At 44.5% G+C, this 27,597-nt stretch overlaps 1 protein-coding gene across 1 annotated transcript in view; it reads right to left on the reverse strand.

Annotated features, from left to right (window-relative positions):
- Positions 1-26,184, reverse strand: part of BMPER (BMP binding endothelial regulator) — a 232,045-nt gene extending 205,861 nt beyond the window's left edge. Inside the window, exons 1-2 of the mRNA XM_054992126.1 lie at positions 25,940-26,184; positions 24,235-24,320 (exon numbers count right to left, since the gene is read on the reverse strand). Coding sequence (XP_054848101.1) covers positions 24,235-24,320; positions 25,940-26,072 — 219 coding nt within the window. The 5' untranslated portion in view covers positions 26,073-26,184. The remainder of the gene's footprint in view (positions 1-24,234; positions 24,321-25,939) is intronic.
- Positions 26,185-27,597: the final 1,413 nt, after the last annotated feature.

Here is a 27,597-nt window from a genome sequence, read left to right on the forward strand (position 1 = left end):
AATCTGAATACCAATATAATTTTTTACAACTGAATTTAGGAAGGCTGCTGTTCTTTGTACTGAAAGAACTGTGAGGGGAAAATCATCTTTGCTGGTCAAGAGGCTGTACAAGATTTTTTGTTAAAAATATTTATGTCTTACCTTTCCTCAAAGGGCACAAGGTGGGTTACAACAAATCTGCCAATGGCATCAAAAAATACATTTAAAAAAACCAGCCTTATCATTTTCTTAGCATTAGTAAGGAAAATCTGTAATAAACTCACCACAAAACACAAAACTTCATGTTCAGTGAACAGCCAATACAAATAAGCTGAAAGCTCTCTGGAATAAAACTGTTTTATGCTTTTTCTAAAAGCCAGTAAAGATGGTGCACTCCAGACTTCTTCAGGCAGGTCATGCCATAAGGCTGGGGCTGTGAACGGAAAACCTGAGTCCAGGCTGTTGCCAGGCAATACTTGAAAGGCTGAGCATAGAAAGTAGAAGCAACAGAGAGCAGGATTATTGTTTGATAATGGAAGAAAGGAAATGGCAAGTCACTCCATGTCCTCCAACCCACCCAGGCACCCTTTCACTCCTATGTTATGCCTAGTTACTGTGCAAGTGGATCAGGACTAGAGATGGGCACAAACCGAAATACAAACCAAAGTTTGTCACAAACCAAGCCATTTCGTGGTTCGCGAAATGGTGGTTCATCAGAGCCCATTTCTGACGATCTGTGACAAACTGTAGGCGAGTTCATTTGGTTCATTTTTCAATTTGTCACCAGAGGTGTGCACCTCCCTTGGGTTGCCCGCTTTGGGTTTACCAAAGCTCAAAGCAGCACTTTTCCTGCTGTTTGCAAATGGCAAGAAAAGCGTTGCTTTCAAACCCCTCAGCTGAAAAAAGTGGCAGGTGATTGAAAGCAGCTTTTTTTAGCTGATGTAAGTGGGATCCCCCTTCCGTCGGCTGAAAAAAGCTGCAAAAGTGTTGCTGCTTTCAAATGCCCCCTGCTTTTTTCAGCTGATTTGAAAGCAGCTTTTTCAGCTGAGGGGAGGGGGAGAACCCTCCCCTCCACTGAAAAAAGTGGCCAGCATTTGAAAGCAGCTTTTTTCAGCTGATCGTCCTCTCAGCTGAAAAAAAAGCTGCTTTCAAATGCCAGCCACTTTTTTCAGCTGAGGGGAGAGGGATCCCCCTCCCCTCAGCTAAAAAAAGCAGCCAGCATTTGAAAGTAGCAACACTTTTCTTGTGTGATGGGAGAGGGACCCCTTTCCACTCAGTTGAAAAAAGCTGCCAGAGTTTGAAAGCAGTTTTTTTTCAGGTGATGGGAGCTGCTTTCAAATGCCAGCAGCTTTTTTCAATTGATGTGGGATCCCCCCTCCCATCAGCTGAAAAGTAGTCAGCGTTTGAAAGCAACACTTTTCTTGACACTTGCAAGCGGCAAGAAAAGTGTTGCTTTCAAATTTCCCACGCTGCTTTTTTCACTCGATAGGAGGGGGAGGAGGGGGTTGCCCTCTCCCCCTCCCATTGGGTGAAGAAAGCAGTAATTGCAAACAGCTAGAAAAGTGCTGCGGCTGCTGCCACTTTGCCAGCCCCTGGAAGTAACAAACAATGAACCGAACAAACTAGTTCACGAACTGGGCAAATCATGGTGGTTCATGGTTCATCGATTTTCACGAACCACAAACTGCCATGAACCACCATTTTCCCAGTTCGTGCCCATCTCTACTCAGGATTCTAATTATAAAAATTTATTACTACCATACAAACAACATGGATATTTACCTTCCATCTCATGGGAAATACCAATCTGCTCAGTAAGCACTAACAGCCCTTGCTTCTGGTAAAGATTGTTTCTTGGGAGGAAAGGGAGGAAGGAAGGAAAGTTACATGACAAATGAGAAATCGTAGATTAAGGTCTGGTTCACACATGCAGGTGAATGAGGCTGAAGAATGACAATAGAGTAGAACAGACTGCACAGCGCACCACTTCAAACTGGCACAGCAGGGAGAAAGCTTCTACTTTCTTACACTGTTTTCATTGCTGATTTTCTATTTACCGGGAATTTTTAACACAGAGAAACATTCTCAAATAAGATCTTCCATGACCCTCTGCTTGCAGTCTGAGGTGATGCAGTCCCTTCTAGACCCTCAGCACTCTATTACCTATTCCCACTTCGTTCTCTTGCATGTATAAACCAGGCAAAAGAAATAAAGGAGAACGGGGAAAAAACATTTTACACTGTGTTGATTCCATCCAACACCTGTCTACAAAAACCAGTAGTCAGGGAGGCTGCAGAAGAAAATGCTATAGAGGGTCACAAGTAAACATGGGCCATCTAAATGGACTTTGGAAAGATGGAATTGGTATTTATATGAATGGATCCAATCAGACATTTTATCAATACTAAAACAGGATAAGACATGGGAAAATAAGACGTTTATGATAAGGAAGAAATGGTCTAAATATATAAGATGGGTAAGAGGAGGAGAGACCAACCAAATTATATTAACGAAATTCCAAAGAGTGTGATCATGGTTAAAGATATAAAGTAGATGATTTTTATGGCTGTTCCTCTTGGGGGGGGGGAGAAAAGGGGGAAAACAAGTCTGTATCAGATGTATGGATAGTTAAATTTATTCTATATGTATATGTACATGAAGTGTAGATTGAATGTGGAGGTAATATAATGCATACATCAGTACAATTAAAAAAAAACAAGTAGACATGGGCATGAAAAGCATTACGAATGGGAAAAAAACCCACAAACAGCCCATTCGTCTGTTCACAAACAAGCCGTTCGTGAGGCCCCATTCTAAACGAACAAGTGGTTGTTGCAAGCCTTGTTTGTTGCCTTCGTCAGCCATTCGTCAAGCCAAACAGTCTGGCACCTTTCAATCAATTCCCCTGGCAACGGAGGCAGGGACTGAACTCTGTCTGAACTCCTTCTGGCTTTCCTTCTGGCTTTAACCCTTCAAAGTACTTCCAGCAGAGAGTCCTGGTTTTGCCACTGTGAAGAGAAAATGACAGCAAAGGGGGGGGACCATGGATCATGCCTTTCCCGGGGTGCAATCACTCTGAAACTTGAGCGATCTTCAGAGGACTGTGAGGACTATGTCCCCTACAAATTTGGTAGGTATTGGACATTGGGAAGGTCAGTTTGTGGGGTGTTTAAAGGGCCCTTTCATGTGGCAGGAAAGGGCCCTTTAAACTATCAGCTGACAGGCAGCAGGGAGGATCTTTAAAGGGCCATGAACAACGAACAACGAACATGTTTGTGAACAGGGTCATGTTCGTTACTGTTTGTTGTTCATTGTTCATGGATGGCAATGAACAACGAACAGCTTGTTCGGGGTTTTTTTCCGTTCGTGCCCATATCTAGTCACAAGCATCAGTTATCTAAAAATAAGCGATGTATCATTTTTTAAAATACTAAAAGTATTATTTAAGAAATGTATTGCATTTTCTCCAAGATTGTATATGGGCTCAATTAAGTCTTAAATAATATGCTTGAATAATTATTGCAAGTTATGTCCTTTTAATTAAGGAAGTATTTAAATAATACATTTAAACTTTTGCTGTAAATCAGTTATTGAATTCAAGGCCTCTTCTTCTTGGAGATTTAAGTCACTGCATCGTAGCAAGGACAGTCAGCTCTCCTGGCTCCTCTGGGAGATGGCCGAATCCACAGGAGTTGCTTGCAGTCTCCTCAACAGCATCAAATGGAATGGTGTATATCCAGTGCAAGATCACCCCCACTGCAAGAGACCAGGAGGAAGCCCATAGGCTTCCTATGGCAGTAGACTGATTCCTGATCAGTAGCTGTTTTCCAACTAAACCACTAGGTTATCATTTTTCCCAGATAAAACCTTTTGAAAATGTAAATTTGCAAGGTCTGGCTGGAACCAAACATGTAATTCGTCACTGAATCAGCTCCTGAGTCACGACGTCATTGCTAGCAAACAGCAATTCTCATAAACAGATTTTGTCATCTGTAATGGATTTTCTTATGGGAAGAAGTTGTCTTACATTATGCCTGAGAGGTTAATAATATGTTTTTTGCAAAATCTCAGCCCTGCAGGGCTAGAACCACTTTAGGAAAGGGAGTCTTGTCCCTCTTCTTGCTTCCAAGCACTCGAAGCAGATTTGGGAAAGAGTAGAACATATTATTGTTAATAATAATTGACTAGATGGAATACAACCAGATTTGTACTTGTTTTGCTCCCTTTTCTTTCACCCACAAGCTCTGCTGGATGTAACAAAAATACCTACTTTTGACAAGCAAATGGAGCAGACACCACACATGAAGTGACAGAGTGAAAAAAGCTACATGCACAACTCCATCTGTCATTTTGACAAAGTGACTTCTGGTCACCACTGGGACACTGTAAAAGACATCTGCAGGGTTGGCCTCGACCACCAGCAATTCCTTACAAGCCAGAAGGGGCCCTGTGAGACTTGAAACCCAACCTGCCTTAGAATTGGCCATTGCAGTTGCACCTCGTGATGGCTATAAAAGCTGTGCAATATATCAAGTGCTATTACCATCTTTGCTAGAAGCTTACATTTCCACTGGTAGTGACAGCAGATAGCATCTTGTTAATCCAACTAATCTTCCTCAAATGCCAGGAAACGGGATTATGCATGGCTGAAAAAATCCACACAGGAGAAAAGCGAGCAACAGATGTTTTCTCTGTATGAAATACCATAGTCGTTTGAAGAGAAGGGTACAATCCTAGGTCTGCATTTAAACAGAACATACAAAACAGGGGATGGGGTGGGAGAGTTTTGAAAGCAAGCAGAATATGGATACGAATTTCCAATTATACATGTACATATTTGTGGTGGCTACAGATGGTCATCATAATTCTATGCCAATAATCCTCTGCAGCTTAAACTTCATAGTTTTGGAGTCAATAGTGGCTGTTTCTGTCACAACTTCATTACTTCCTGAAATCTACAGCCAAGTACAGTGTTGTTTCCCAAATGCCTGGACAATAAAGATAGCCCAGCACTTGTGAGATCTAGTGAAGAGATGATCATGAAAGGGTGGGTGGGTGGACCCAATTGACTTATTTTAAAACATTTCAATCTCAACTCATCTAACAATAATTCACCAGAAATTGGTAAAATAATCATACTAAAACAATAAAAACAACATCCGCAACAGCACAGCCACCAGGTATTCCTCAACAGAGTTCATAAGCAGAGAAATCCTTTCTGAATGAAGGAGGTTTTCACAGACCTACTAAAAGCCAATGATAAAGAGCTCTGTCAGACTTCCAGAGGAAGTTCATTTTGTAATTTGGGGCAATAAAGAGCTCTGTCAAACTTCCAAAGGAAGTTCCATCTATAACTAGGGGCCAGCATTCCTTAAGGACCACCTTCTCCTATATGAACCTACCCATTCGCTCCACTCATCTCCAGAGGTCCTACTTTGGATGACCCCACAATCTGAGGCTAGACGGTTGGCAACCTGAGAAAGGGCCTTCCTAGTCATGGCACCAAAACTTTGGAACTCCCTTCCCAGGGAGATGCGTCTGTCTTGTTTTATTACTGTCTCCTGCCAGCATTTTAAATGTTTTTAAATTTAAATGGTTTTTAAATGTTTTCAGTTTTTTAATATTCTCTATTAGAGGTGGACGCAGTCTGGAAAACGGACCTAAATTTGACATGGTCCGGCCCAGTTCGTGGTTCATGAACACATGGTTTGTGGAACTAATTTTTTTCACAAACTTTGATCCATTTAGGCCGATCCGTTGGCCTGTGGTCCATGAGTCCAGACATCCTGGTTCCGATCTATCAATTCCCTAGGCAACAAAGACCTTCTGCAGACCACAGACCTTCTGCAGCTCTTAAAAACTTGATAGGCAGCTCTACCAGAGAGCTCCCATTCTGCTCTATGAAAGCTAGGAGCACGAATTAATTCCCTAGGCAATAGAGGGGTGGACATTCTGCAGCCATAGGAACACCAATCTTAGCCCTCAAAACCTTGACAGGCAGCTCTGCCTGCCAACCAGAGAGCTCCCATTCTGCTCTATGCGAGCAAGAAGGAAGAATTAAATCCCTAGGCAACAGCTGGGAAGGTGTCTATGTGGTGAGTGAGGGGGCTCTTCCCCCACCATTTTCTGATTTTGCTTCATTGCACATTTTTGGTGCTGCAAGCCAATGTAAGTCAATTGGCATTTGCGACTTCTAGTATCTACTGGAAGTTTCCTGGGGGTGGCCAATTTGGGGGTCTGTAATTTGGACCTCTGAAATGCAATCTTGGCCAAACTTGGAGGGTGGCTGGAGCCTGCTGGAGCCTTGCTGCAATTTTGGCATCTCTGGGTGTGAAGGGGGCAGTCCTAGGGCCCCCAGAAGTGATGGACCACAGACCAATGAACCGGTCCATGAACAGGGCTGTTCCATGAAAAGTTCATGGTCCATGGTCTGTGAAAATCAACGGACCTCGGGCCAGCTGTCTGTGGCATTTTCCCAGTCCATGCCCACCTCTATTCCCCATCTTGGGGACCCTATTTCGATAGTAAGAAAATGTTTTTAAATAACAACTGAACCAACTGAGGGGTGGCACAAGAACAGGCTGTGATCAGGCTCACTACAAAGGGATTTGTAGCATCATTAGCATCCAGACTGATTAGAAGCAAAAACTGTGAGCAGGAGTTCGATTGCATCTGTTTATTATATTTTTATCCTGCCTTTCTGCCAAGGAGATCAGAGCAGCATTCGTTATTCTTAATAATAATAACAACATTTGATTTATATACCACCCTTCAGGACAACTTAATGCCCACTCAGAGTGGTTTACAAAGTATGTCTTTATTATCCCCACAACAAACACCCTGTGAGGTGGGTGGGGCTGAGAGAGCTCCAGAGAGCTGTGACTGACCCAAGGTCACCCAGCTGGCTTCAAGCGGAGGAGCGGGGAATCAAACCCAGTTCTCCAGATTAGAGTCCCACCGCTCTTAACCACTGCTCCAAACTGGATCTTCTCTCTTCCTGTTTATCCACCTGATCTTGTGAGATAGGCTAGGTTCCAACAGAGTGACTGGTTCAAGGTCACGTTCTTCCCAAATCAAGAACCGGATAACAGCAGGAGGGCCAGTTGTGGGGGACCCCTTTACAGCAGTCCCATGGTCCAATATCCCAGGGTCTGTGTGATTCATGGCTGAGTGGAGATTTGAACCCAGGTTTCCCCAGTCTTGTTCCCATGTGCCAAACTCAACAACAGATTAAAAGGCAGAAGTTACATATCCACTCCATGACAAGGGTCTTCCAGTCTTTAAAATGTGGCTTCTAAATCTGGTCCTTATTTATAGATGAAAAACCATTTTGTGGTAATAGATATATCGTGCAAAGGTTAACGAGAAGTGAAAGCACCAGTAAGGGTACAATGGGATCCGGACCTGGATATGACAAAATTGATACCGATCTACAAGTACCAAGAGTCAGTGTAGCTCAGATCTAAAGTATGGTAAGGATGCAATGGGGCTGTTTCCCCTCCCACTCCTGATGGAAGCTCCCATTCCTAGAAAGTGAAGAAAGTTCAGGGACCCTCCAGGCATGTTTTTAGGGAACATCAAAGGTTGTACCTGGGGCAGAGAGAATAACACATGCGCATTTGGTCACAGACATAAGTGCCTTCCTCTTGCCACTGAAAGCAAAAACATGGCCGAAGCAAAGTTCTGTGAGAAACAGGGAACAGTTTACTAGGACGGGATGGTCTCTCATCTAATCCAGCAGGGCTCTTCTTATCATTCTTCACACCACAAAAGGCTAAATTAGTCACAATTTTGCAAGACAGAAACAAAACTAAATTCACACTTAAAGGACAGAATTATAATTTTAATTATGTTATGATTTAAAAAAGCACAAGTACAGTAGCCATTTCAATGTTCTTACTTATTAACACAAGCAAAACATTGCATAGAAAGTTATTTTTATTATGGCCTTTTAAGTTTTACCATGGATTTATGAATGTATCCACCTCAACAAATTAAATATTTAAGCATTATGAAGAACTTTTAAAAAGTTCCCCTTTTAAGATAAAGGGCTATTTTTTTTAAACATGGCAACATCAGCTGAACACCAGATATCCTGCAACAGAATTACAAGACTGTAATTTTTAAAAAGTCTATTAGCAACTCCATGGAAGAAACTTGAAAGCTTATAAAAGAGTGTGCACAGGTAACAGTATGCCTTTAAAACTACATTTTGATATTGAAACTTCTCTTTAATAACATTCCTCTTATTGGCAGTAAAGAAAAATTATTTCTTTCTTTAGCATAGACCCAAGACCCATTCTGCATATAAAGCAAAAACATTCCAGAGACATTTGCAACCTACATTACATTTCCCCCATTTCATTTATGGCAGTCGGTGCCCTTCGAAATTTTCATTATTTATTCATTTTAAGTATGTGCTTTATATTCAGATTTCTGGAGCCCTTAATTATGCCCTAAACCCTACCATCGTCTCTCTTTGAGAAAAGGAACAACAAAACGTGTAACCCATCCAGTTTTCTGTGAGTAGATGTTTTCCATCACTGCAACCAGTTCATTAGTGACTGGCTAAAAGCAGCAGATAACTCACAAACCAATATAAATCAAGGGCACAAGAAAAATATGGTCATGTATAACACACTACGTATAGCTTTTAAGGCATAGTAGAATCCAGGTATATCACTGCGGGGGGGGGGGGGGCATTTCCTACAATTGAGAACCATGTGTATTCTGATGCACACACAGAACCACTGTATAAGCAGGATTCTTCGCCCCCTTGAAAGATGGGGGGGAAGTGTGATGTAGTGGCTAAAATACTGGACTAGGATCTGGGAAGCGCAGGTTTGAACCCCCATTCTGCCATGGAAGCTCGCTGGGTGACCTTGAGCCAGATATACACTTTCTCTACCTAAGTTACTTCAAAGAGGGGTTGTTGTGAAGTTAAAGTAGAGGAGGGGAGAATGATGTTGTAAACAATGTTGGGGAGAAAACTGTGGTATAAATAGCGTTTTTAAAAGGAGGCAGATCCACAAAAGCAACCTTTTACCCACATTACCCTGCCAATTCCATCTGAAGTGAACGGAAAAGAATTTGTGAGTTGGAAATTCATCATCATCCTTGGCTACCATTCGCTACCTGAGTGGAGGACCTTAATAGTAATTACACCCTCTTATCTTCAGAGCTATTTTGCAGAGTCCTTATCTCAGGTGCTATTTACTTATTAACATGTCAACTTAACAGGCTATCTGAAATTGCTGGGGGGGATTTATCCCTAAATTTTGGTAGCACTCTGTTTTCCTTTTACATCTCTCTCAGGAGTAGGTATCTCAGTCCTAAACCAGCGTCTGGCAGCCACAATTAATTGGATGGAGAGTCACAAGATTAAGTCCAGACAAGATGGAAAGAGTGATAATGAGTGCTCCTTGAAAAGTCAGGAGAGTAGGGCTGCCAATTAGAGATGGGCATAGAACAAAAAAAAAACGAACCAGGAGATGCATGGTTCATGGGTTTCGTGAACCACGAACCATGGAACTGGATCAGTTACAAACCAGTTAGTGGTTTGTGGGGTTTAACAGCGGCAGGGAAAGGGGCATTTAACAGTTTAAAGGGCCGTTTCCTGCCTTGCAAGCGGCAGGTCCCTTTAAACTATCAACTTGCAGGCAGCAGGGGGGGATCCCCCCCTCACCGCCTGCCAGCGGATAGTTGCAAGCCCTTGCAAGTCCCTTAAAGGGGCAGTTTAAATGGCCATTTTCCTGGGGAAATGTCCATTTAAACTGCCCCTGTAAATACGACCCAACGAACCAGTATACAGTTCGTGGAAGTTCCGTGAAAAGGAGCTTCCGCAAACGCTGGTTCGTGAACCCCGAACCGGCCTGGTTTGGGAGGGTTTTTGGGTCGTATTTAGGTTCGTGCCCATCTCTACTGCCAATCCCCTGCCTGGGGTGGGGGATCACCTGTTCCCACCTCCTCCCCTCTGACCTCACTTACCCGGCCAGCGGGGGGTGCCCCCCTGAGGCACCTCCCAGGGGCACACCCCCGGGCAGCGTGGCACACTCCATGCCCTGCAACAGGCCTGTTTCAGGCCGAATCAGGCCTGCAGGGGGGAGCGGGCGATTTGGCCCTTCAGCGAGTGCAGGAGCACACACCGGGCCGCCCTTTGACCCCCTCATGATGATGTCACTTCCTGGAAGTGATGTCATCACGCACGCTGGGAGCACACACGCGCATAGCGTGCATGTGAGAAGAGAAGTTGATCGCCGCAGAGGGTGAATGCTCGGTTCCCAGCCCCCTGCCGGGGGACTAAAGGGACCTGGCAACCCTAGAGGAGAGTATTGTAATTATGATGGTTGGTCAGAGGTAGAGTTCTGCTATTTGGAGGTCTGGAGTATGCCTGGTTCACAGGCTCTGAAGATCTTCCAGATGGAGTCAACTGAGGGCCCCACCGTTCATGGTAATCAAACCTCATTAACATTTTTACCTAACATTTATTCACGTTTGATTATTCCCTATGGAGGACTTTTTCAAGGGGTCTAAAGTGGCTTTTTTTCAACCACAATTGCAGGGCACCCTGATGCTGCCTGTCCTCTAAAGACTCCCCAAAGTTTCAAGCAAATTGGACTCTGGGGTTCAATTTTATGAGCCCCTGAACAAGGTGCCCCCAGCCATCTCAATAGTCTCCACTGTTTCCTATTATGGGGTTGGGGGTTCAAAGAACCCAATAGCCAAATATGCAAGAGCAACCACTGGACCAAAGCCTCCAAATACAAACACAACCAACAAGCCCAACAGAACCAACATCTAACCAGAAAATCCCAGCAGAACCCAGGACCGATGTGGAAAGCCCAACAGAGCCAACAGCCTGACACTCCTGTTCCCTCTCACCCCTTTAACAAAGAAATACAGCATGCATAAGTTTCACGTAGGAGCTTTTGTGGGATCTGTTTGGGCTTGTTTTAATTGAGATACTCATCTACTTTCCTAACAACTATTTTCCAATGATTTGGGGAAGGGGGAGGAGTTATTTATGAGAGTAGCAAGAACAACATTTTTGGCTTCATATTTATTTATTTTCTGTACAGAAGTACCCCCCCCCCCAACATCTGATGCCATTCCCTGTGACAGCTGCCTCCTGCCTCCCTCCCATTGCCTAGAAATATGTAAAATTGATGAAAAACGTGCATGGGAGCCTAAAAATATCAGTCCCTCAAATTTTTGGATAGTCCCAAATATTTCCAGAATTTTTCAGGAATCAATATCTGATATTCTGAAGAATCCCAAATATTTATTTATTTTATTCTCCGCCTTTCTCCTCAATGGGGACACAAATTAGGCCACCCTGTCTCTCCTCCATTTTCTCATCACTTGGATACCATTAATATACCAAAAATACTGATAAGGAATTTTTCAAATGTCTATTTCGATCAGAAATATCTGAATGCCCACCCCTAGTGGCAGATTCACACATCTGTTCCTCTTCAGAGAGGAATTAGCTGAGAGAGCAATTTTGAATATCAAATAGAAAGAAGGAAAAGGCATAAGCAGTGCCTTCACTGCCTCTTTGCTCAGCCTCAAAACCACACAGCACTGCTTTTTATTTTCGGGTTTTTTTTTAAAAATCCATGAAGCCCATGGAGAAAGACAGCCTGCCAAAAGTATTGGGTGGAGGAACAGGTGCACCAGCATCAAACCAGTGTGCAATGTTACTTCAAGCAAAAAAATGGAAGCAAAGTCATGTCAGTCAAGAGCGACACTCTAGGATTTGTCCAGAATTCTATGGTTATAGTACAGAATTTGGTGCACTGCACATCCTAGAGCATAGCCCCCAAAACACAACTTCACAGCTAGTTTGTCACCCATTTTTACTCCACTTTCCTCCCACTAGTCTTTGAAATACTGGCCCACAGCCTTCCTTTAATCTTCAGAAGCCTACTGGGAAAGTATTCGATAGCTTTGCTTGTCTTCTTCCCCGTTTCCTTCTCACTAATTGTCAGCAATTTTAAGAACATCCCTGCAATAAATTCCTTGGTTCTGAACCAAACTGGCAAACATTAGCACTGGTCTTTTTTTATATGCTAGCTCCCCATTACCTCTACAACCTCAATTTCCTGCCATTTTTTCCACTCACTTACTAATGAACGCTCCTTGCAACTGGAGCTACAGTGTTCCAACCATTCTGGGGACAGGCTTAAATTTCGTTCCTTAGGCTGTATATTCCAGTGATGGTGGAGAGTGTTCTCAAGTCATAGCTTATTTATGATGCCCCCTGGTGGGGTTTTCATGGCAAGAGACTAACAGAGGTGGTTTGCCATTGCCTGCCTCTGCAACCCTGGTCTTCGTTGGAGGTCTCCCATCCAATCACTAAACAAGGCTGGCCCTGTTTCGCTTCTGAGATCTGATGAGATCAGAGCTATCCAGTTCAGGGCATATTCCAGTACTCCATTTTTTAAAATTGTATTGCATGATTTGTTTTTTCTCAGATAAGAGCTTAAGCCACAAAATGTCCACAGTACACTAGTGCAAGCCCAACTCCTCCTCTATCTACCCCGCGTTACAGCAGGCACCAATGGAATACTTGCAACCAGCTGCCATGGGTGCGAATGCTCCGCCCTATTCAGTGCTGTGTGCTGCAGTTGAGTTTTGGACCGGGCCCTAAACATTTCTTTTATTATTAACTCAGTACATATTTTGTTTACATTCGTCTGAACCAACTAATTTTCAGCATCAAATTCTTTAGTTGCTCAGCCTCTCACACTAAGGTTCTGTAAGTTCCATATAAGAAAAATAACATAAGTAGAGAAGGGCACGAACAGCAATACGAACAAAAAAAAAGCCACGAACAGCCCAATCTGCTGTTCGTGAACAAGCTGTTCATGAGGCCCCATTCTAAACAAACAGGTGGTTGTTGTAAGCCTCGTTCATTGCTGTTCATTGCTATTCGTCAAGCCAGACAGTCTGGCACCTGCAACTTTGGCAGGGATTGTCTGAACTCTGTCTGAACTTTTGCTGTTGCCCTGGAAACTCCAATCTAAGCCCAATTTAGCTTGATAGGCAGGTCTTCCTTTCAAGTGTGGAGCTCCAACTTTGTTACAAGAAAGGAAAGACCATGGGGGAGGGGGGGCTCCCAGCTCTGGCTAGTATTTGCAGACAGTGGAGAGAAAGAGACAGCTGCTGTTGGCATTTTGATAGAGAGACAGGGAGAGTGCATTGGAGCTTGAATTTTTTTTGTGTGTGGTGGGATATGGATCTACCCTTTCAGGTTCCAGGGCTGCTGCCAGGCTCTGGGGCCAAACTATTATTTACTATTGGTACCTTTCCTGGTGCCTGCTCAGGTCAGGTTTCTGGGAGCGGTGAGGTAGGGATCTTGACCAAACTTGGATGATGGCTCGAGGAGAGCCTGCTGGCCCCCACGAACATCCAACCACGAACATGTTCGTGAACAGGTCATGCTCGTGTTCGTGAGTCCCTGTTTGTGGATGGCAACGAACAACAAACATCATGTTCGTTTTTTTTCTGTTCGTGCCCATCTCTAAATATGAGTAGAACAGGTGCTGCACTTACAGAAATGCATTTATAGAAATATATTTATCTATTCCAATCACCATTTTTGCACACTTATTCATTTATGTGTCAGCTTACATGGTAACGTAAAAAATAAGCTCCAGATGTCCTGCTGCCCCAAACAGAGTTTCTGTTTCAAACACATCTTGAAAATTTTTGAAGATGCTTAAAAGGAATCACGTATGGGTACATTTCTACTATGGGATGTGCTTGCCAAACTCTGATCAAAACCTTTTCCAGTACGATGCAACTGAAGGCTACTATTAAACTACTGTATAGAATGGAGAACGAAAGCTGATTATTCTTTACAGCAATAAAGACATTTAAACTGAGAGGATTGAATTCTAGTAGCTTTTTAAAAATCATGTCCATCAACTCTTGGAAGTATATTAAACAAAATAGGTATGAAGGTACTTGTTTTGAAGATATTGTTTTAATATGCACTATTCCACAAGATTTCATCTGGGCCACATTATACCTTGACACAACAACAATTGGATCCTGATGTGCTAAGACATTGCCGTTTTCACCAAAGACATATGCCAAACACTTGCTTTTAGATGGGGCATCACTCTCAAAAGGAAGATTGTGCAGCGGAAAACAAGTGATTTTACTTACAGGTATTTAGAGAATTCAGGAGTACCAAGACAATTTTTGGGTAGGCAAAATCTATTTTTATTTGGTTATCAAATGTGAGAAGAGTGCTATGGTGTCATTCATTATTTCTTGATTCTCTTGAGCTAAGTTGAAACTACTTCTTATGACACTAACTTTCAACATCACCTTTATAAGCAAAAGGTCCAATTCTACCTGGCATATTTGGATATAGAAATGGAAATTTAAACTACAGAATGATGTTTCATGCTGAAGAAAACTCATGCCAAGCAAAGCTTCGATTTCTCGTTTCCTGAGTGCCTGACTCCCAACTTTCTCTCATGCTTCCAATACAAGGGTACACTTTCTGGGTCGCATTGATTTCCTTCTGTTCTACGTTTAGATGATAAAAGGTTGGGAACAACAATTACCACTGCCTAGGTTCATTTGGCAGTCTTTGAATTTGAGAGGGAAGGGAGTGGATTGTTATACAGTAGATGTCTTTGGCCAGTGTACTCACTGGCTTTTATCAACTGGTACACCGTGCATGATTATTCTAAAAGTTTTCACAATAATCCAGTATAGCTTATTTTCATTTCAGTCTAATGATCGTATCACAACAACAACATGCAAAAAAGAATAGTTTCAGTCCAATTCTAAGCAGAGTTACTCCAGTTTAAGCCCATTAAAATCAATGGGCTTAGACTGGAGTAACTCTGCTCAGGATTGCACTAATAATGTTTTGATTTAGTGAAAAAGCAGTTTTAGCATCAGAATTAAAACATTATAGCTTGTAACAACTGCCATTGGGTTTCTCAGATTTAAAGCAACAGCTTCAATGTATTTATTGTAAGGAGATAAAATCTGGCAACTCTAAAATGAAAAATTCCAGGAGATTTGGGGGTACACTCTGGGGATGGTTGGGTTTGGGGAGGGATCTCAACAGGGTATAATGTCATGAAGGCCACTACCCAAACCAGCCATTTTCTCCAGGGGACGTGATCTCTGTAGTCTAGAGGTGACTTGTAATTTCAGGAGATCTCCAGATCCCACTTGGAGGTTAGCAACCTTTTGAGAAGGTGCCATTGTAGTGCTGGATCCCTGCTTTTTGCTGTTAATTATAGGTCACACTACATGCTATGGGTGACGTTCACAATCAGAACTCCCAATGGCTTAGATGATCCCGTTGAACAGATCTAAAAGGGTATGAGATTTTTCTGACTCCCACCTTTCACAGTTGACCTCTAACTCCTGCCACATTCTGCCACTGGGGGCCCTCCCCCCCCAAAAAAGCAGCATTTCGGGGGGCATTTGGGCTACTATAAAAGATGGAAATCCTACCACCCATTACAAATCTTGATAGGCTCCAAGCCAATGTAGTTTGAAAATTTTAAACACAGTTGCAGAAGGGCAAGTTGCAGAAGGGCTGGAGGGGGTTAGCTTTTTCCTCAACAGGCCAGTTTATTGGTAGGAATCCTCCTCCCAAGCTGTTATTAGCCCTGGTTGGGGGGGGGGCATCAGATAGTCCAGTATTGTACCTGCCTTTTTCCATAGTTATCTTAACATAGGGTTGCTAGCCTCCAGGTGGTAGCTGGAGATCTCCCGGAATTACAACTGATCTCCAGGCCACAGAGATCAGTTCCCCTGGAGACAATGGCTGCTTTGAAGGGTAGACTCTATGGCATTTTACCCCACTGAGGGCCCTCCCCTCCCCAAACTCCACTCTTTCCAGGCTCCTTCCACAAAATCTCTCCAGGAATTTTCCAACCTGGACCTGGCAACCCTAGCCTAACAGCTAACCAGTTAGTTAGTTTTCTTAGTTAGTTTAACAGCTGGGGGCTACCACTGGGACTGAAGCTTTCCAAGGGCTAGAATGTACCAATGGGAGGGTGTGAATGCAAATTCACTCACAATTTTTCTATCCCTACAGCTGTTTGAAGCAAGAGAGGCTATCCCTAATCTAATCCACTTTAATCCAAACATTCCCCCAACCCATCAATCATCCCATTTAACTAGCAAAGCTTGATTCTCTCTTATTCCTCCCCTGATTGTGTTTTAAAAGGAAAAATCCAAAAAGAGTTTAAGGAAAGGTTATTCTTGGAGCTCAGCTGGCATCTGGTAAGATGCTCTAGTTTTACGCCAACAATGACACATGGGGCAAAATGATATGGTCCCTCCTGCCATCGTGGCCACCACCACCCAAGCTGTACCCCTCGTGGCCATAATCATATCCCAACATTTAAAAAACTTTTTTAAAAATTAATTGGCTAGGTTGATTTTGTGGAGAGTTTCTCAAGTGTTTTTAATCCTGTAATTATGCACCGGATCCCATTTCACCTCCTTCTGCAAGGCTTAGGCAATTTTATCCCTTTTCTAAGATAATACTAAAACATGGTATACTTTACATAAAATGCTACAATATCCAATTTTAATTCTTTTCAGACTTAGACAACCCCTGCTAAATATGATAATTATACTGGACTTTATATGAAAATGCTATCTTCCTGTACCTCTTTCCTTTTGTTATGTCACAGGACTTTCATAGAAAACATGTTTTAATCTACATTTTCTCTCATACTTAGCAATGCCATGCAAAATCTTTGTTGTTCCAAATGTCCTTCAAAATTCCAAATCTGGATGACTAACTCACGCATACATGATGATTTGAATGTAAATTTCATTTAATTAAACAACTGTTTAAATGATGAAAAAATATTGTATAAACTCACACTCTATCTAGCCCATGTGCATATTCCTGTATAATATCAGCTCTGAGGGCTTTTTTTCTGGAAAAGGAGGTGGTGGAACTCAGTGGGTTGCCCTCGGAGAAAATGGTCACATGGCTGGTGGCCCCGCCCCCTGATCTCTAGACAGAGGGGAGTTTAGACTGCCCTCCCGCGCTCAGAGGCATGGAGGGCAATCTAAACTCCCCTCTGTCTGGAGATCAGGGGGTGGGGCCACCAACCATGTGACCATTTTCAAGAGGTTCCGGAACTCTGTTCCACCGCATTCCAGCTGAAAAAAAGCCCTGTCAGCTCTACTGATTCTTATGAAGAAAAATTAACATGTGAAAATATTCCATATCAATTTAGTGTCCAGACAATTAACATTAAGAACAACACTAGAAACACACATTCCGTAGGCATAGATGAATGGGGAATGCTCAGGTAACCCTTTGCCAGTTTTCCAAGCCTTGGAAAATGTTTAAAACTTTACCATTTAAACATTTAGTATTTTACATCCTGAATGATGGCTGGTAGCCAAAAACGTGAACCGATTTCCTTTGGCTATCGTATTTGAAATTATTCATATCACGCATGCATGACTACACCTGCTCACTCATGTGAATGAGTGTGGGAATCACAAGAGTAACTCTGCTTTGTTGTATCTATGAGTCACATCCATTAACCTAAGCAAGAAGCTTGAGCCAGCAATTGAAAAATGTGTATGTAGGAACTAGCCCTAAGCCTGCATCCAAATTCCCCAAACCTATCTAATAGCCAAACCTATCTAATAGCCAAACAAGCCCCTCCCAGTGAGGATCAAAAACTCTATAAGATGGGGACACACAAGGCTAGGGAACCCGCATGTTTGCAGAAAAATTAGAAATGTTCCCCCCCAAAAAAGTTAAGACTGATCTCTATGCATGTACAGACATCGCAAAATAACAACATCTGTATTTACATACTGCTCCTCTAGACAGATTAGTGCCCCCTCAGAGTGGTGAACAAAGTCAGTGTTATTATTATCCCCACAATACAGCTGAGGAGCTGGAGCTGAGAGGAGTAGCTTACCCAAGGCCATCTGCTTAGCTCATGCCAGTAGTGGGATTAAAACTAGCAAAGCGCTGATTGGCAACCCAACCACTTAACTACTATATCTCATAAAAAATGACATCAGGCATGACCTAGGTGCCAGCAAGAGCTGCAAGGAGGAGGATAGACAAGGCCAGAAGAGAAGAACAGCTGGGGCTGAGCAAGGACAGGATGGATAAAAGACCATTGAAAAGGTGAAGAGGTGAAGCAGAAGCAAGTTGCAGGGATGAGAGCCAGCTAGTGGGGAGCGAAAATGGATGGCATGTAGGGAGCAGCCGCAGGACGAAGGATGGGATTTTCCAATTCCTTCCCACCCACTTCTCATATTGTACTATGAAGTGCCCATATTTACATAATTTCTCATTAACACGCCCCCCCACAGCACAGCTTCAGAAATTTATTTATTTATTTACTTACTTATTTATTTATAGTCCACCTTTCTCAAGGTGAATTACACAGTGTGAGATTACTGCAATCAGTATCAAGGACATTTCCATACAGTGTCAAGGACATTTCCATAAACAACGTCATAGGGTAAATAAATACAAGTTTACAAAGACATAACTTTAGCAAAAATCCAATACAGAGCTGAAGAAATGCTGAGACAGAATATAATCAATTCTAGGAATGACATTAGACAACATGAAGCACAGGTAGTACATAGGAATACATATTTAAAGCAACAGATAATATGTAAGGCAACATATAATAACAGTAACAACAACATTCGATTTATATACCACCCTTCAGGATGACTTAACACCCGCTCAAAGCAGTTTACAAAGTATGTTATTATTATCCCCACAACAAAACACCCTGTGAGGTGGGTGGGGCTGAGAGAGCTCCTAGAAGCTTTGACTGACCCAAGGTCACCCAGCCGGCTTCAAGTGGTGTGTCAAGTGGTGAAGTCTAAGGTCCCTAACTCATTAGCGAAGCATCTGAGACCCCCTCCCTACAATACAGCCCTCCTGTCTGAGTAAAAAGCCTTTTTGAATAATTCGGTTTTGCATCGTTTGCGGAAAGCCAGAGGAGTGGGTGCTCTCCTGACCTCCTCAGGCAGGCCGTTCCACAGGGTAGGGGCCACCAGAGAGAAAACCTGTGTACTTAGGGTTGCCAGGTCCAGGTTGGGAAATTCTTGGAGATTTGGGGGGTGGAGCCTGGAGAGGGCAGGGTTTGGGGAGGGGAGTCAATGGGGTATAATGCCATAGAGTTCGCCCTTCTTAGCAGCCATTTTCTCCAGGGGAACTGGTCTCTGTTGCCTGGAGATCAGTTGAAATTCCAGGAGATCTCCAGCTACCACCTGGAGGCTGGCAACCCTACGTGTACTCCAAATTAAAATGTGCAGGTTGTGAGTTCTAGGAACCTGACTTCTTCAAATCTCCATTCTCTTAGAATATTTTGAGCTAGAACAAACTGTAGGTCAGAACAATTATTTGTAAATTACTTTTTATTGTATTTTTATTGTAGCTTTCAACACAATGGAATCTGCAGTAGGATAGGCTATTTACTGTCAGTTCCCCTTCACACTCGCCCACAGTGTTATGTAGCTGTTTTACTATTATATAATCCCATGTGGTGGCAGTATGTGAGCAGAGTCAGTAACATGGGCCTTGCCCAAGCGATCACAATCCAGTTGGCAAGATGACAATGATCTCTGGGAAAGGCCCGTGTAATTGTCCTACCCACATCATTCCAGGAATAGAACAAGATTAAAAATCTTTTACACACATTCCGTAGTACCTGGGATTGCACCACTGAGAAGAGACTCCCAGCCACTACCACTATTTGAATGGAATCTAAGAAATATGGCCACCTGGGTGCCAATTTTGTGTGACCTGCCCTGACAACAGTTGGAAAGATAAGACAATTATGGCAGTCAAGTAGGGCTTTCAGCTATGGTTAATAAAATTAGGGGAAGAATATATAGCCTAAAGTGAAGAGTAGTCAAGAGCAAGCTAGGAGTTAAAGGTTGTAGGAGTAGAATCAAGCAAAACTGGGCTGAGTTGGGTGTGGGAAAAATGGGTCACTGAGAAGAGGGTGGATGTTTATTTCCAAACAAAATGCGAAGATCTTGCAAGAGACCAATCATGGCTGAAGAAATAATAGGTAGGAGCTGAAACATTTCTGCAACTGCTTGTATTTTCCCTTCCTCTTAAGATGACTGAGTTGCTCAACAGACACCTGACAGTCGAGCTGTTTTGCATTATCTTCCCTGAACAATGGGCCAAATTGCGTGCATGACACAGTTTTAAAATGAGCCAGAAAGGCTCCCCCTTGTCATAATGTGGCAGCAGTGTTAAACACAGTGCAAATAAAACTTATTTAACAGGGCAAAGATTCCTATACATAAAAGCTGAGCCGTATTGGCAATGACTCACTTTTTATCCTGGCGCAGGTGCACTGCAGCCCTGTGGGTGCACCTGTGCCAGGATAAAAGGAGAGTTGTCAGCAGCAGGCCTCTGAGGGTCCACAGAGCCAGCAGAGAGGTGCAGTGCAAGGGAGCCCCACCATGCGGCCTTCCTGCTGCTTCCGCGGCAGCTGCAGGGCTGCACTGTGCCTCTCCGCCGGCTCCACAGCCCCTTAGAGGCCTGCCTGCAGAGTTGGCAGGGAGGCGCAGTGCAGTGCCATAGCTGCTGCAGAGGTGGTGGGAAGCCTGTGCTGGGTGGGCAGGGCTCCCCACGGCCGCTGTGGGGCCATGGGGAGCACCATGCTGGGCCTCCATGCCGTGGCCTCTGAGGGGCCATGGAGCCAGAGGGGAGGTGCAGCACAAGAGGGCCCCGCCCCCACCTCGTGGCTTTCCCGCCACCTCCGTCAGCTGCAGGGCCTCAGGAGGGCAGTGCCGGCATGGCCCTCCCAATACTCCACTGCTAGAGCCCGTTGTATTTATTTTTCCAATAGACTCTGTTGCTAGTTGCAAGTAAAATGGCCGGGGGCACAATAAAGGTAATCCCAGGTCCCCTGTGCACTCAGATAAAGGAAATGAGCACATATTTGGAAAAGGCAGCAGACGTTACCACCACCACAACCCCAGTTTTACTGTCATGGAATAAGCCTTCTTTGAGCCTAGAATCTCTTGAAGAACTTATGGTTCATAGATGTCCCTCACTGAATATATGGAAAGCACCTTTCTGCCATCCCCAGATAAAACTGCTGTATCTGGATGGACATGTGAGCCCAGTGCTGAGATTTAATGTCACATGTTAGAGGCGGTCCTAGGAGTCAAGATCATATGGCAGGGTCCAAATCCCTCTGTGCAGACAATTGCACAGGGGGGTACAAGTTGGCATGATTTACATGACTCATACAGAGCTACGTGCAGAAGAATAACCATGAACGTCTGCACTGAGCTGTAAAATTTCATGGATCCATTTGCCATTATGAGGAGAGAACAAAGGAGGGTAACAATTCCCCTGTAATCATCCGATATTAAAAGGTATCCAGAGGGCCCAAGATTATACTGAGGAAAGGGAACAGGAATTAAGAGACTTCCATCTCATACTCCAAAACACCTACTTTTGAATAATTTTGTTGTGGTTAAGTACATCTGTGCCAGAATAAGTGGTTTGAGAGAGTGTAACAGTCTCTAGTGCTTGTTTTGCCTATTTGTAAGGCATTAGAAAAAAAAATTCACACCTCTCTGTATCTAAGACTTCTTGTTTGACATAGAGTTCATGTGAGGCTCCATTCATTAATAATATTAGAGTAGTCCGTGGTGCTTGGGTAGAAGGAACTATTAAAGTACAAATTACCACTTGTCAAAAAGTTCATATAGAAGTTATTGCCTACCTGGACGTTGCACTTCCTGCTACTTGACAAATGGGACACGCACATGTAATTCAGTAAAGAGTCCAATAGCACCTTTAAGACTAACCAAATTTATTGTAGCATAAGCTTTCCAGAACCACAGCTGTGGTTCTCCAAAGCTTATGCTACAATAAAGTTGGTTAGTCTTAAAAATGCTACTAGACTCTCTACTATTTTGCAACTATAGATTAACACAGCTAACTCCTCTGGATCTGCACACAATTCACCCAACCATTTTTGTACAGAGCAAGGTGAGCACATGAGGCTGTTGACTTCCAAGGCTTATTCCAGTAACAGCTAACCGTAGGTGGTGGTGATGTTTGAATACAGCCAACAGGAGTGTTTTGATGGAAGAAGCAATTGTAGGACTAACATTAAATTAAGAGCATTTTCACACAAGACTTCCAAGCTGCTCCTGCTTAATCACTTTGCAATGCAAATGTCAAGTGTACATTATTATTAATTAATTACTATTAATATTAATTTGCATGTTGCATTAACAAGAATTAGATATTAACCAAAATAATATGAGAGAGATCAAAAGCGATTTAGAGTTCTTGTATGAAAGGCGTGTATCTGCTCAAGTGGATCTGCTTGTAATTCATTACAATCTAAAGCCCTTTTCAGACATTATAGTCATGTGTACCATGAACCCACCAGCTGTGCACCACATAAGCACACAACCTACAATCTTTCTGACATACATGGGCGAACAGGAGCAATGCACATAACGATCACATGCATGAACACTGCAAAATCCAGGGATCAGATCATGTGTACTGAAGTTTTACATCCATGGTAAATACACATGTTGTCTTTGGTTCACATAACATGCTGACTGTGAGTATTGGAAGGATCATTATTAATGCAAACTCCCATAGGCTTGGTATACTCCTGGTTTGCAGTGTCTGAAAAGAGCTTCAGCTATCCTTTGAGGCTTATTGTTTGTGCATTCTGTGTGTACACATTTTTTCCACTTTGGATGTGTTTTTCAAAAAAAATAAAAAATATTCAATATGCCCAGAGACAGGGTATACAAAATCTTAGCAATAGGCAGACTTGCAATTTCCAGTCTGAAATTAACGCCTCCATCCCCAAACTTAATATACAGACTTTCTTCTAGAGAGAGGGAAACGAGCCGGAGGGGACAGGCATTGGGAGTGCAATGGAGAAGGAATATCAAGGAAAAATTGTTTTACGAACTTTTCAAAAATCATGAGCAGTGCACAATGGTTAGTACCTGTTTAACTTCATTACAAAAAAATCAGAAGTATTAACTGAGACATTAAATTAGACCACATACGAACTAAATGTGCTCTTTGTATTACATCCAAAAGCAAATCATGCCCAAAAAAGACTGCAGACATATCTGTCGGATAACACACAGACCATTTATTAGGTATTGTTTGCTTTCCTCTTCTTCCCTTCCCATTTTTTCCTTCAGTTCCCCTTCTAAAATTACTATCAGAAACAATTATACAAAGATTTTGATGACTTTCTGGCCAAAAACTACTCAGCGTTGATTGAAAGACCTGAGGCAGAGCCGGGCACCTAAATAACAAAGCCTCCGTTGCATTTTTTTGGAGCTGCAATGACCCTAGAACACCTGTCTCCATTTCGGACCTGACAGATGGAAAATCATCATTTTATGGCCAAAAAAACATTCCGTAAGATCCAGTCTTTGCTTCTCTTTCCAAAGTCTATAAACATAGCTGTTTTTATTCTACTCTCACATGACTTCATTAAAAGAAAAAAAATACCCCTTTAAAATTTGTTTTCTAATAATCAGTGATTATTTTTCTGTGGCTCTCGTTGCTGTCTGACTTGGAAAGTGACACTGAGCATCACTGGAAAAAAAACCGAATGGGGAGAGGGAGAGATTTCCTCTGCTGTAGAATACAAACTAGGCTCATTGTTAACTACCAGGGAATCTGAATTCCTTGAACAAATAACAGCCAGTGTCATCCTCGGAGTGCTGAGGTTTGTTTTTTTTTATATAGAAGTATCATATGTGCTGGCATTGTCTTTTTATTACAATATGTCTAGCCAAGAATGCAAAGCCTGAATATATACCATTCTGCATTTGGGAAGCAGACCTGGATGTACAAACCACCTGGATGTTTTTTCATCACTAACCTGTTATATCTCTTATATCCCTGAAGGCAATTTTCCCCCAACTCCCACTGAAACAAATAAACTAAACCCACCCTGCACGCACAAACACCTCAGCAGCTTCGGCCACAAATACCTCCTGTGAATAAAACATTTCCAAGAGCATCGCAATGTCACGGGCAAAGTCAGCTGAAAGGCTCGTGTCTCTGAGTTAGAAGTCATGGATACGATTCCCATGGTTAGAGACTGGAAATTTTTGTAACCCGTACAGAAAGTGAGATAACCTTTCGCGGTACAAAAGAGAAGAAAGATAAGCAATATTTGATTTCAAGAGACATTCTCGTTTGATCTTATCAGAGGAATTCACACTTACCAGGCAAATGCACATTATACAAGGATTGTCGGTGATAAAAGGGATCTGTAGAACTTCTCCTTCATTTTCACATTTTGCAACAGAACCTAGGAAGGGCATTTTTTAAAAAAAGAAGTTAATACCTTTTCCCAACACATCATGCATTTGGTGTTTATCTTCAGAACTAGAGTTCCCAGTTGCAGTTTAAACTATACCGGGCCCCGGCTTTTGCACTTGAAAGCTGCAATTCTGTATACAAGTGAAATGTAAGCAGCCTTCTTCTGCACATCATTGCAACTAAAAACCGCTAAAGGTTAAATGCACGTACATGGAAGGAAATCCCTTTGACATGACTAGGATCTACTTCTAAGTAAAACTGGCTTGCAATAAGATGGAAGCTGGAGCTTGGGGGTGGGAGGGAGGCTTTTTGTAAAATGTTTTTTTAAGTATTGTTTATTTAATCACTTCGCCCTAAATAGTCTAAGCATACGCAGGAGAAACAACTGCTTTTGTTAGCTGACAATCCAGCTTTAAAAATTGTTATCATGTTATTCATGTTATCTTTGTGCATCCGGGGTGTTTTTGATCTCAAATGTCTTGGGAATATACAGGTGTTTTTTTTTTAATTAGTTACCACTGGAATTAGGTGCCTTTGATAAGGACCTAATCTCTCTGAGGAAGTTAATGGGGCTGTTTCTATTGTCAACTTCAGGCGAATCAGATCAACTGAACGACACACCAGTCTTTCAACCCATCAGCGTATTTGATCCATAAAGACCGAAACTGTCATCAGCATCAATTTGCAAAATGAATCCCGTTAGCAAAAACCTCCCCAGTGACCCTCCACTCCCCCCACCGAACTCCCTGCCTTAACATTATCTTATGATGGCACCGCATTTGGAAACCTAACACTTCTCACAATGACTAGAAATGGACTTATTTTTCTTTATGCACCAGGTGTCAGTAAAGTATGTCCTTCAAGTGGGGGGCGGGAAAGCTCAGGTCTTTCACCTGTTTGAAAAAGTTGCGCACCACAATAACTTTTTTAAAAAGCTTTTGTTTCCTTTTGACACACAAGGGCATCTTTAGAGCAAGCCCAGAACATTTGGCACATCAGGAAAAGGGCCGCATGAAACTTCCTTCCAACTCTTTTAGAAGCCCCAAATGAGCCCATATTATCAACAGCTGCTCCCCTATAACGGGAAACTCCAGGCAACAGTACAGAAGTATCTGTACGGTAGGAAACAGAGGGGGTCTGTGATCACAGCTGGAGCGGGACCAGTGTATGCAGGACGTACGGGGGGGGGGGGGGTTGAGCCGCTACTCCACGGAGACCTGCACCCAAACCGGGCTCCCTGGTGCTCGCACCGGTAAGGCGCACGTGTTATGCGGAGCAGCGGTTGAGCCCAGTAGCACCTCGGAGGGCAGCCGGATTGCCCCCGAACCAAAGCTCCCGCGTCTCCATTACAGTTTGCGCCCGTGACAAATCTTGCGGGTCTCCGGACTCGGCTCCGGCTGTTCTGCTGCAGAGCGACCCGGCTGCCCACCTGGCGTCAGGCGGCGCATCTACGCCGCCAGGGATGCCTGAAGGCGGCCACCCCAAGCGCTGCCCGGCGGCGGGATCCCTCTGCGGGTCCCTCCCCTGCCGGGAAGCCGAGCCCCGCTCCGGGGCTGCTCGCTGGCTCGCCCGCCTCCCCCCGGCGGCTGCCGCGGCCCCCCGCCTTACCTGTCAGCAGCGAGGACGCCCGAGCCATGGGCGGTCCCAGGTGGTGGAGCAGGAGCCAGGCGGCCAGGCTGAGCCCGGGCAAGCGCAGCAGCCCAGCCGCCGCTCGCCCGCCGCCGCCGCACAGCCAGAGCATCGTCCGCCCTGCACCCGAGACGCGCGCCCGGAGCGGGCTCTGGCTGCGGCGGGGAGCGGGAGGCAGGCGGCGGAGCCAAGCGCGGCTCGGCGGCGCGCAGAGGAGAGGCGAGGCGAGGCGAGGCGGACGGAGGCGGCGAGCCGCGCGGGGCAGTCGCTGCCGGGGATGCCGAGCGGGAGGGAGCGGGGAGGCGCGCCGAGGCGGAGGCGGAGGCGGCTGCTGGGAGCCGGGCAGGGCGCGGAGGCGCTCGGCGGCCCCTCGGCGGCGGGCGCGGGGCGGGCGCGGGGGCGGGCGGGCGGGGCTGCTGGAGGGACCCCCGCCCCGCCTCCCCGCCGCCGCCGCGGGCGCTGACCGGGCGCCGCCGGGCCACGAGCTGCTCTTGCCGCCGCCCAGCCGGCAGGCGAACAGAGGCGCCCCCCCCGCTCCGCTCCGCTCCGCTCCGGGGCCAAGAGGCGGTGGTGCCTAGGAGGGGGAGAAGAGGGCGCCGGGCAGGAGCGCCGCAGTCGGGGCTGCTGTCGTTGACGGCAGGGCTGGGAGGCAGCCGTTGCTCAGTGGTTAGAGCAGGACGTGGGGAAGGGCCCCGGGAGGCTTGTCGGCTCCGCATTGGGAGGTTTGGGAAGGCGAAGTTTGGGGAGGGAGCTCAGCAGTGTATAACGGCGTAAAGCGCCCCCCCCAAAACAGCCATTCTCTCCAGGGGAGCTGACCTCTGTGGCCTGGAGACCAGTTGAATTCCGGGAGATCTCCAGCCACCGCCTGGAGGCTGACAACCCTAGCAGGTGCAATCTAGGGTTTAAAAGCTCAGGTAAGGGATGATGTGAGAGACCTCTGCCTGAGAGCTTAAAGACCCACAGCCAGAGCAGACAATACTGACAGCAATAGCCCAAGGGTCTGGCTCAGCTTCTATGTCCAGCATTCCTTGCTAGTCCGCAGCTCCTTCCCTGCTCTCCAGAGGAGGCCTTGAGGACAAAAAGAGGAGGGTGAAGGGAAGCTGCCTGCATGCAAGTGCTGAGAAACTGGATTCAAAGTCACTGCAAAAGAACTTGCTTGGCCTGCCAGAGGAGGTGTGGACAGAACTTTCAGGTAGGACACGGCCTGTGCCTTTGAGGCACAGAAGTCAGCGGCTGATGCTTTTCCCAGCTTGTGAGCCTGGAAGCCGCTACCCAGGGCACAACCCTGCCGTGTATGAATAGACAAAAGTGCCCTTGAACAATGCAGGAACCCAGTAGTCCCCACACGCCAGGGATTCATGCCAGGGCTTCCAGATAAGAAGAGGTTCCTGCCTGCCTGCTTGTGCCTAAATACTGCCAGCCAGACATTACTGGCCTTGATAAGAATGATGGTCTGATTCAGTATTGATAAAGCAGCATTATTTGCATTTACGAAATAACTTTTCTTAACTTCTTAAAATATACACCCAGGCGGATGAAGAGTTCTGGAGAATTCAAAAGCTTGCAGCCTATGTTTTGTATTTTGATTGGTCTTAATAAAAGGTATCACATAGGATTTTTTGTTGTTCTGTTTTCTT

Source organism: Eublepharis macularius, chromosome 11 (genome assembly GCF_028583425.1).
Source record: "Eublepharis macularius isolate TG4126 chromosome 11, MPM_Emac_v1.0, whole genome shotgun sequence".
NCBI classification, from domain to species: Eukaryota; Metazoa; Chordata; class Lepidosauria; order Squamata; family Eublepharidae; genus Eublepharis; species Eublepharis macularius.